Source organism: Scomber scombrus, chromosome 2 (genome assembly GCF_963691925.1).
Source record: "Scomber scombrus chromosome 2, fScoSco1.1, whole genome shotgun sequence".
NCBI classification, from domain to species: domain Eukaryota; kingdom Metazoa; phylum Chordata; class Actinopteri; order Scombriformes; family Scombridae; genus Scomber; species Scomber scombrus.
Genome location: NC_084971.1, coordinates 22,469,304 through 22,480,106, shown reverse-complemented (window position 1 = coordinate 22,480,106; position 10,803 = coordinate 22,469,304). Strand labels below are relative to the sequence as shown.

The window sequence follows — 10,803 nt, the reverse complement described above, 5'->3', positions numbered from 1 at the left end:
GGGAGAACAAAGTATTAATTTTAGATTAATTTCTGTCTATTTTTTTATTTTTTTTATTTTTAGAAATTATTTATTCTTTGTTGAGCAGAATATACAATAGAATAAACAAAGAATATACAAATCAGTTCATAAATAAAAGATAAACAAAAAAAGGCAAAAGTATGAGTACCAGACCTCTTCAATTTGTATTGTAGAGACTACAATATTTTATTTCAATTAAAAATAAAAGGTGGGGTCATAACTTAATGTTGGAACTTGTGACATCATCTTTATGATCATTGGTTTATCAGGAGTCACATGACTGCGACAAACCCGGAAACGAAATCCACAGCTGCGCCAGGTACTCTCTCTACACATCCATGGGCAGGTAAACAGCTCGTCACATCTCTCGTCTCGGCAGTGAAATGAAACCAAGAGGTGACACTTGAAATGCCATCAAGACGACGTTTTGGAGCAATAAATCCGCCTCAGTGATACAACAGTTCCGAGAGACGCTGGTGTCTGGCTCCGTCGTCGGGTGGACTATGCACTGTAGCGGCTACATCTGTGTTTTCCTCCTGGCTTTGTACACCTGTGGATGTCTCCCACATGTGTCCGCCTGCAAACGGGAGCCCGAGAGTCCAGACTGGAGGATGACTCTGAAAACTATCCGTAACGGGATACACAAGATCGACAAGTATATCAATGCAGCTCTGGACCTGTTTGGGGGCGATGACGGACTGTGTTATTACAGGTGTAGTGATGGTATGTTTTCTTCATTTCTTTCTTATTTCCTTCATTAAACACCTCCAAAGTGAACATTTTTTCATATGGAATATCAATAATAGCTATGTTTCCTTCAGGACTGCTGAGCCTTGGTATTGTGCAATGCATGCTGGCCTATTGACACACCGAAACATCATGTTATTGTACACACCTCTGCTTTCCTAAGTGCTATACCAAGTCCAAATGATACAACTATAGTTTATGTAACAGTTAGGAGAAAGTAGATATGCATTATCGCCCCACTGTAGCACAGCAAGCCATTAAAACGTCTGTACTGTATAGATAACACTGTATAGACAGTGTCAGGACAGTAAACATCCTCACCTTTGCTCTTCTCTAGCAGGGTACAAGCCGGTGCCTCGTCCTGGATATAAGCACCCCCCACCCAATGGCTGTGGTTCCCCACTGTTCGGATTTCAGGTAGTCTGACAGAGCTTCAGCGATTGGAGGTTTCTTTTGTGTATGTGGCACACAAAGTGGGTCACCATGTACACAGCATGCTAAGCTAAGCCACTCTTGTACAGTGTGTGTGTGTTTGTATAATATCCTTGTATAGTTTTTATTTCTGCAAACGACAGTATGTGTTCACAGTACACACTCTACAACATGTTAGTGTGGAGCCAAACCAATGCATCTGTTAGGCTGATATTAGTGGTAGGTATTAGCTTCAGTTATACAGAAGGGTGATAAATTAAAGTAAAATCTGATACAGGTCCGAGTGTTTGACCCCTACAGTGAGGGGATCTGGTGGCTCTTTTTTGTTGTTGGAGGGTGTTGTGGTGGCATGGTTTGGGTCCACTTGTCCCCTTAGAGCAAAGAGTCACTTCAAATCAATACAAAGCTGTTCTGAGTGACCACCTTTATCCTATGTTGAAACATTTCTCTCCTGATGGGTGTGATCTTTTCCGGAATGACAATGCCCCCATCTAAAGGACACAACACAATTTGGACACTTGTGAGAGACCAACATGTTAGACCGTGCTCTCCACCAACATCATCAAAACACTAAATGAGGGAAGAATGGTGTTTATCCCTCCAGGAAAGTTCGGACTTGTAGAATCAATGACATGGTGCATTGAAGCTGTTATGGCAGCACATGGTGGCCCACCTTAGTAAGACACTTTATGTTGGGTTTTCCTTTAATTTGTCACCTGCCTGTATCTGCATCAGCATACAGTACTGTGCAAATGTCTAGGCACTCAAAGTAAAGTGGGGTTGCCCCTTAAGATAATGCCATGAATATTTTTTTTATTCATCAATTAACTTTATACAAAGTTCATTAAACAGAAGAAACCTAAATGACATTAGTAGTTGGTGTGACCACATTTTACCTTTTTAAATAAGCACCAATTTTCCTCAGTACACCCACACACAGTTTTTCAAGGTACTTGGCAGGTAGGTTATTCCTTTCTGCATCTTGGAGAAGTTGCCACAGTCCTTCTGTGGATTTAGACATCTTAGTTACTTCTGTCTCTTCATTTAATACCAACTGATGTTGACTGATGTTGAAGTTTATGATGTTGAAACATGGGGCTCTGTTTGGACCATACCATCTGTTGTAGGACTCCTTGTGCTTGTTGTCGCTGAAGATAGTTCTTTGTGACTCTGGCTGTATGTTTAGGGTCTTTGTCATCCTGCAGAATACATTTGGGACCAATCAGACACCTCCATGGTGGCATCTAAACATCTTAATAGCTAAAGTATGCGTTTAGCTATTTCAGAAATAGTGTCTCTCCATTTCATAATGTCCACCAGTGAGCAATGACAACTTTTTCAACTATAACATCTACTCATGGCATCTCTTGGTCACAATTCTTTAAAAAATAAATAGTAGGAATTCCTAATAAAAATATTTGTTTATGTTTGATGCACGAAGAAATACATATTTCTTAAACTCTCAAATATCAATCTGATCATCAACAAACATCCAGTATCAGGCAGGCTACAGTAAAAAATACTAACAAATAAACAAACAAATACCTTTTTATATTTTTAATTTATTCATAAATTTTTTGTGACATGAGATAGAAGAAAAAGGGTTGCGTTGTTTTATTTACAGTAGAAGTTCAAAAATAAATCTACTGGAAATAAAATCACAGTGTACAATACCTTCTGTCAGCTCTGAAATGTACATTTTACAACTAACTAATCGCTGAATCTTAATAATATATTCTGCATTTGGAGAGATGTCTTGCACGAGCAGTATCATTCTTGTGTCAGTCTAAACACATTAATTACAGTCAAAGAATAACTGAGCTGTTGTCTCCAGTTTGACATAGGTATCCCATCCATGACAAAATGCTGTAACCAACATGACCGCTGCTATGACACCTGCAACCGGGAGAAGCACGAGTGTGATGACCAGTTCCAGGACTGTCTCGAGACCATCTGCAGGAATGTGCAAAAGACTCTGGGACTGGCCCACAGTGTCCAAGGTGAGGAACTGAGCTGCAGTGTTCAGGCCAGATGCAGAATGAGACGGGGTTACAACTCATCTAATCTTTTAACTGTAAAATATCCTGCCCCTAACATAGCAAAAACGTTTTTAAAAATTACCAAAAAAACCTGTTTTTTATGGAAATAACTTTTATGTTGTTGATCATCTCATTCAACAACATACTTGTCAGTCAGTCATTATCCTTGAGAGAAAATGTGCAGCTGGGCCATTTCACACAGCAAATTCCTCATATTTAATGAGTGTTGAATATATAAATTATTACTTAAGCTGTGTATGATATGATTATGAGAGGATCGGAGTGGTTTAGCACGTCAGCTAGACAGTGCAACGGTTGATGCATATCACATATTTAAAGAAACATACCAATATTTACTTACTTATATCTTTTAAAATGAAATAATTCCTTTTTTTGGCATGGGTCAGATGTGTTTGTGCTGCCAGCTGCATAAGTGTAAAAGCTGATATATCCAGCAGAGGGTGCAATAGACCTTTATTTTAAACACTGCAAAACTGCACACTTCAGTCTGTGGTAATCTTGATCAGATTGATTAATTATTGATAAAGTATTTTAAAACATAGACTCAAATAAAAGAAAATTTTGTTCACGTAAGGGATGGGAACAAATGCTTAGGTTGCATCCTGATTAAGGTAATTGAAAAAACACCAGGACATTTATTTAACAGTCGACATTTGAAGTTAGAAGTGCATTACTAAACATATCTTGCTACCTGCCTTTTTATCCTGCTGTTGTTGTGGATGTTGCTGTGTGAGTTTTCTCTCATTTTACTCTGAAAAACAAAACTAGACACTTATTAAGCAATCCTATTCTATATTAAAGTAGATATTTGATCAAAACTGTATGCTGTATGTTATAGCACACAACATATGTTAGATTCACTTTCAGTTATGTGACAGCAGGAACTTGTTTTTACTTGAACCAGCTCACCTTTCCCTTGCGGCGTATTGACTCATATTCTTCCTCTTGTTCTTTGTTTCCATCTTGTCAGCATGTGAGTCAGCAGTGACTCTGCTGTTTGACGCTGTCATGCACCTGGGATGTAAGCCGTACCTGGACAGCCAGCGAGACTCCTGCGTGTGTCAGTTTGAAATTAAGAAGGAACTGTGACACCATCGATACAAACCCGAATTGTGGACTGCACTAATTCAAAAGCACAACATGAACGTCAGCAATAAACTCTTGCGTTCCGACGGATTTCCTCAGGAATAGAACTTGACATTTATCTGTGCTGCTCATCTACCATGTATTGAAGTTGAATGTGAAAATATCTAGTTTATAGAGTGCACAGTTCTATGCGGTTAATTATTTATATTTTTGTTAATACTGTTTGATATGTTTGTCCTGTGGAGGAGAGGTAACAGGGTGTTCAACTTTTGCATACCCAGATAAGATCGAGTCTGTGATTATTAGATTTATGAGTCCGCCCTTTATAATTTCCTAGTAAATAACTTTGTACTTTGCCCTGCAGGTCAACTGAAAGAAAGAGAAAGGGAAACATTTCCAGTAAGACAATTACTAATACAGACATAAATCTAGGTGGAAATGGGGTAGCTCTCCTCTGAAAATCATCACCTGTTTTTAAACTGAACACATTTAACAAAAGGACATTTGCCTTTATTTTCCCTTTGTGCCAAATTACAGTCTTTCTAGGAAATTATTAGAAAAAAAAAAATCACCATCCTGTGCCTCCTTCCATGAACCTAAAAGCAATATGTGACATATCAGTAAGCAAGTATACAGAGTCTGTTTCTACGGCGCCTAATGCAGTCCTTGGTTTTGTAAATCCCTAGTTTTAAAAAATGTATTGGTATACTCAACTGATGCAAATGTGATAACACTGTGGAGACTGGACAGAACACTGGTATTGTAAAACTTTCATTAAAATAAAGAAATAATAGACTTATTGATAGATCTTGGAGTGTTGTTATTGGACATTTTTGGACAAATTTTGTTATTTTTGTGAATGGTATCTATAAACACAAACGCTGCTAGAGTGGGCTTTGAAGTTATTTGGACTTTTAATTGATTTTTCATCTAAAATAAGCCTATAAAACATATTTCTCCATCACGTATTTTGAAGCTGATGACGCAAAAAAAAGGCCTATAAAATAAGTCCGGAATAGACTACATATGTGCCCTTTGATCACCTGTATCTCGGTTGTATCGCTATTATTGCTATTTATTATCTAAATCACAGAAATACAATGTATTACGAGGAGCTGTTGCAATATGGCAAACACGGAAGTCCAGGTCGTTAACTACACATTGTCAGGTGTGACGTGTCAGCCAATCATGTGCGCCTCTTTTGACATTCAACCAATGAGATCAAGGAGGGGGCGGGTCTTACGCCACTGTTTATAAAGTGGTGGTTTGACAAAGCAGATTCATTTTTTCAGTGGTGTCGGTCTGTCAAGTAACAACCTGTGGACATGTCTAACACGACAGAAGACAGCTGTGCAGGTAACAGGTTCACACATTTGTTTTAATTTAAACAGACTTGTAAATCACGGCATTTTAGATAAAAAATAGCATTTTTTGTTTGTTTAAGTACTGTTGTTTACTATGTTCTGAGATGAATGCTGTCACGCCTTTTTCCTCAACTTTTCTGCCTCCTCAGTCTCCGTCTGTCACCAAATTACATGACATATGAGTCAGCTTTGTAGTGTTGTTAAACTTTTTTCATTGACTTAAAGTGCTTTTTCTCTTACTTTCACAGCAAGTGTTGCTAAAGGCAACAAGACAGCCACAGTCAAGGCGGGTGAGTGCTTTACATTGAGTATAACACTGTTTTTTTGTTGTTTAAAAAAGCTTGTTTACTATTATTAACGTTGTTGCTGAAAATTGGGGCCAAAATATGAGTTATATGAACAAAAACAAAAAGTGAAACAATGGTGATTTATTGGCAGGTTTTATTGAGGTTTTATTGGTAGCTGTGATTCAGGTAGACTGAGATTAATCATCTACTCAAAATGGCCTAGCTGTATATCATGCATTGTAGACATTATCATATAGTATCTCATGAACTTTGAACTACTGTATAATGGTACTTTCCAAGTGGAGTAAAAACTCTGAGGTACTGAACATGTTTTTGTCTTGTTTGTCAGTTTATGAGATAAACCTGGTTAAAACAAATAAGGTCGGATAACTTCAACCCTGCAATTACCCTGCAATAAACCTTCATGAAGATTAAAATGTTCCGTTTTTTGAGGTGGTGATTGAACTTTATGGTCATTTAGGAGTAGTAGTATACTGAGACGTGTTTCCATTAATGTGTTCATCCAACGGAAAAGTATTGAAAGTACCTCACAAACTGAAACTAACAGCTGTCTAAAACAGTTTCAACAAAAACTGAACCCTTTAACCTTCATAAAGCTGTTGCAGGGCTGTTGTCAACTGAGTTTAAAAAAAACAAACATCCGCCACAAGTTACATATGTGCCCACTGATTTACAGTTTTTAAAAATTCAAATAAAACCTTCCAAACCAAAAAACACCCCCGAGCTGTTACGGTGTTACCTTAGCACAGAGAGTCTAACATACATATCTGTAGGGTGAGGCATTGAGGTGTCACTTTTGCCCTCTGTTCTTTTAGCAGCCTTTGCCATCTTTCTCCAGCTGTCAACCAGCTATTGACGGCTATGAGGACTCTAAGCTGAGGGAACAATGGCTGCTTGACCCCTTTCCAGCAGTAGTTACCAACCTGTAGTTGTACTGCTTAACAAAGAAGCAAAAGCCTGGAAAGCTCAATCCTTTTTATATACTATTGTTAGTTTGTGATCTTAAAAAAAAAGCCACTTGTCAATTTATTATCATTCAGTAATTATACTATACAGTTTTCATGGGTTATTCAAATACATGTATGTGTGTTTTTTCTCCATTAGAATGCAGTGAGAACCGAACAGAGGTTGATGCCTTCATTGGGTAAACTTTGTTGCTGTTTGTGTGATTATCAGATTGAAATGCTCATGCCCTTCCTGCTACCTTATTGGCTCATATTCTCTGTGTTTCTGTGCTCTTTTCCACGGAACAGGCAGTTATCTTTGGATCCTGCAGAGGAGTACAAGACGAACAACAAACGTCGAGGTCTCGCTCTTATCTTTAATCAGGAGCGCTTCTTCTGGCGTCTTGGGATGTCAGACAGGCATGGGACCAACGCTGACCGCTACAACTTGGAGAGAAGGTATCGCTCTTCAGCCATAAATTATTAAATAACTAAACTAAGCTCAAGAACACGTTCAATGACAGTGGTAGCCTTTTCTAAGAATTTCCAGTGGTGCACTCCTTTATTTGTATTTTATAACATACTCAACTCATTTCACCTGTTTTTTTAGATTAAAGGAGCTAAACTTTGATGTGAATGTTTATGAAAACTACAAACAGGAGGAAGTCTGGAATAAAATCTATGAAGGTATGCACATTCATGATCACCGAAATCACTAAATGTATATTTAGGATATATAGGATAGAGCACTACAAAACCATTAATATAGTTTAAACTCTAATGTATTTTCTTTATCCTGCATATGCAAATATAACTCCAAAAGATCCAACATATGATATGCAGTTGCCAGATCCAACATGTGATATGTTGTAGTACAGTTCAGTTTGACTCACTGAACAAATATCTGATGTCCCTCCAGCCTCAGAAGCCGACCATTCAGATGCAGACTGCTTTTTACTCATCTTCTTGAGCCACGGCGAACAAGACCATGTTTTCGCCTATGATGGCAAGATCTCCATCCCAGATATCACGTCTATGTTCAAAGGAGACAAGTGTAAGAGCCTTGTAGGAAAGCCAAAGATCTTTGTATTACAGGTATGTGCAAAAAACCCCAGACCTGGTCAAATGCTTTACTTGGAAATGTGTAGTTCTTAAAGATTTAGTTGTGGACCTTTCTGTTTCAAGGCATGCCGCGGAGACAAGCATGATGACCCAGTGACGCCCGCCTGTGATGATGTTGACAGTGAGTTGAAGACAAATGAGGTGGTGGTGGATGCCAGTGCCATCCATACCCTCCCTGCTGGAGCTGATTTCATCATGTGCTATTCAGTGGCTGAAGGTGAGCCACCATGATGTTTAAACTATTTTATTAAGTCTCTGTTATTGTCCTTTTTGCTGCAGGTTTCACATTTGTATTAACTGTTTTGTCCTTTCTTGTGTCGTCTCTTAAGGCTACTATTCCCACCGGGAGACCATCAATGGCTCCTGGTACATTCAGGATCTGTGTGACGTGCTTCATAAGTTTGGGAGTTCCCTTGAATTTACAGAATTGCTCACACTGGTCAACAGGAAAGTGTCAATGAGGAGTGTTGGCAATTGTAACGACCGGAGTGCAATTGGAAAGAAGCAAGTACCTTGCTTTGCTTCAATGCTTACAAAGAAACTTTACTTCAGACAAAAAAAGTAACTCTTTCAGACCTCAGTCCTTAGATGAGCTGGTTTTATGTACTTGGGAAACAGGGACTCCTAAAGGGAGATTTTGAAAAATAGTTTCTTTTTTTCCTAGTCCTCAAATGTGTGTTACTCATGAACACTATAATTTTACATATGCATTGAATAATCATCAAAACGGCAGCCTTAATATTTGCAATAAATCTGTGGTTATAAAATAAAAGGGACAACCTGTATTCACATGTAATGAAGAAATGTGACTGTTCCTGGCTTCAGGCAGTTACTCTCTAAAACCTCATGTAATCCAAAACCCTGTTTCCATTTGTCATGTTAAATTTATTTTGGAGAAACCAGATTTTTTTTTGGCCAAGCAATACCTTAATGATCTTTAATGAGTCTTTTTTTTCCTCAAGTTTAGGCATTTTTTGCATGACAGATAATACGATCAGGGAAATTAACTGAAGTAGTTAAAGGTATCTATTTATTTGAGCTGCCTCAACCTGATTTTTCATAGTCATACTGTTTCTTGTGTGAATGTAATCAGACGTTATAATGCAATTCAATACAACAGCCCAGAAGTAACTCAAAGTTAGACAAGTAAATAGGATGGTCAGTATCAGCTCATTACAGCTATATGTATGTATTTACTTCTGTTATGTGAAAAATGGTACAAATCATTTGAGGTACTTTAGAAACAGTGTCATTATAATTTGCCTTGTTTATAATAGTCAGTACTGTTCATAGAGAACCATATGTGATGACATAGTCTATCAAAACAACTCAACTAATCTTTACAATGTAAAATATACTGCCCCTAACATAGCAAAAACATTTTTAAAAAATACAAAAAAAGGTTGTTGATCATCTCATTCAACAACATAAAAGTTACTTTACTTGACAGTCAGCCATTATCCTTGAGGGAAAATGTGCAGCGGGGCCATTTCACACAGCAAATTCTTTATATTTAATGAGTGTTAAATATATAAACTATTACTTAAGCAATCTACTGACTAAATTGATCATGAGTGGTTTAGCATTCCAGCTAAACAATGCAACAATTAATGCATATCACAAACACACAGGCCAATATTTGTTTTTGTTTTAAAAGTTTGCATATAGGCATAATTGACTGCCAAAAAAATGAAATAATATGATTGACAGATGTTGACTATAATTTACATCATTGTATTGGATTGCAGTGTGTGATAAGATGTTTTTGTTATTGTGTCCCACCACTGCAGATCACTACGCATTTTGCACTTTCATGCAATTGCTTTTTAACCAAAGGATTATCATGGACCTCATTCTGTGTTTGCTACCTTTCATGACTTTATCTTTTTTTTCTTTTCTTGTTTAATCCAGTTAAAACTACTGTTGTACCACGCAAATCACAAATGTTTTCTTGTTTTGCCATTGACTTTTTCTTCTTTGCAATCTAAGACGACACTTGACATTTCCTGGTGACCTTGTCAGGCGAGTCTGTCTTGGTTGTAAAATCAGATGTAGATGTGTCTACAAGCCAGACAAATATTTTCCAATGTATTTTGCGAGGCGGGTGACATAACAGCACGACAACCAGGTCACAGCACCTCTAATGATTTTGTTTCTATCAGGGTTTAATACTCTTTCTTTCTATATAAACACTAACGATCAAGTATCTCTCACAACAGATAATTCAGGCACATGCTGTTTGTCTTCAGGCTCGCTCCATCAAAAAGGGAATTCATGTTTGTGCTGTTCTTTGTGTTGTAGCAGTTTACAGTACTAAATTTAAAAATGCATATTTGCACCCAAAACGGCAACAAACACCAGTGTGGAAAGTACCTCAGGGAGGGGGGGGGGTGTCTTTTTTAAACATGTACTGTAGACCTAAAACACTTATAAGCTGTGTCACATGATTCATGACTCAGGAAAAAGAAAAGCTACCAGCATACACTGATCCTGTATTTTTGTGATCATACTGTTGTCTTTGTACAATAAAATCTTTGTGATATTTTATTGTCTGTTTTGCTTTGATAAAAAAAAAAAAAGGGAACCGTTATTCTCTTTCTGCTAAACATATTTATACAAACTTCACCTGTACTTTGAAACTAAATACAAACCTCAATCATATTATTGAACAATCAAAACACCTTTTGAAATGTCTATAATAAGACAACAGCAGACAGTC

At 37.5% G+C, this 10,803-nt stretch overlaps 2 protein-coding genes across 3 annotated transcripts; both read left to right on the top strand.

The window, feature by feature from the left end:
* The first annotated feature begins 310 nt into the window (after positions 1-310).
* On the top strand, positions 311-5,145 carry pla2g12a (phospholipase A2, group XIIA). 2 transcript variants are annotated; one of them, XM_062431381.1, is made up of 4 exons: positions 311-744; positions 1,109-1,185; positions 3,035-3,200; positions 4,231-5,145. In XM_062431381.1, exons 1-4 carry the CDS (start codon positions 525-527, stop codon positions 4,347-4,349), a joined length of 582 nt encoding a protein of 193 aa, XP_062287365.1. In that variant the 5' UTR covers positions 311-524; the 3' UTR covers positions 4,350-5,145. The 2 variants fall into 2 exon arrangements, with proteins under 2 accessions (XP_062287365.1, XP_062287356.1); XM_062431372.1 differs by having other exon boundaries at positions 1,106-1,185.
* Positions 5,146-5,614: 469 nt separating this feature from the next.
* LOC133991033 (caspase-6-like) lies at positions 5,615-10,629 on the top strand. Its single transcript, XM_062429484.1, has 8 exons — positions 5,615-5,702; positions 5,959-6,000; positions 7,123-7,162; positions 7,272-7,421; positions 7,573-7,649; positions 7,882-8,057; positions 8,148-8,301; positions 8,414-10,629. Exons 1-8 carry the CDS (start codon positions 5,672-5,674, stop codon positions 8,647-8,649), a joined length of 906 nt encoding a protein of 301 aa, XP_062285468.1. The 5' UTR covers positions 5,615-5,671; the 3' UTR covers positions 8,650-10,629.
* Positions 10,630-10,803: the final 174 nt, after the last annotated feature.

What these genes read in the sequence shown, in the direction of transcription:
- pla2g12a (XM_062431372.1), top strand. Translation starts at nt 525, where the DNA reads ATGCACTGTAGCGGCTACATCTGTGTTTTCCTCCTGGCTTTGTACACC. An exon ending in TTATTACAGGTGTAGTGATG is followed by an intron (nt 745 to 1,105) that starts GTATGTTTTCTT and finishes GCTCTTCTCTAG; the next exon opens with CAGGGTACAAGCCGGTGCCT. An exon ending in ACTGGCCCACAGTGTCCAAG is followed by an intron (nt 3,201 to 4,230) that starts GTGAGGAACTGA and finishes CCATCTTGTCAG; the next exon opens with CATGTGAGTCAGCAGTGACT.
- LOC133991033 (XM_062429484.1), top strand. Translation starts at nt 5,672, where the DNA reads ATGTCTAACACGACAGAAGACAGCTGTGCAG. An exon ending in GACAGAAGACAGCTGTGCAG is followed by an intron (nt 5,703 to 5,958) that starts GTAACAGGTTCA and finishes TTACTTTCACAG; the next exon opens with CAAGTGTTGCTAAAGGCAAC. An exon ending in CGCTACAACTTGGAGAGAAG is followed by an intron (nt 7,422 to 7,572) that starts GTATCGCTCTTC and finishes CTGTTTTTTTAG; the next exon opens with ATTAAAGGAGCTAAACTTTG.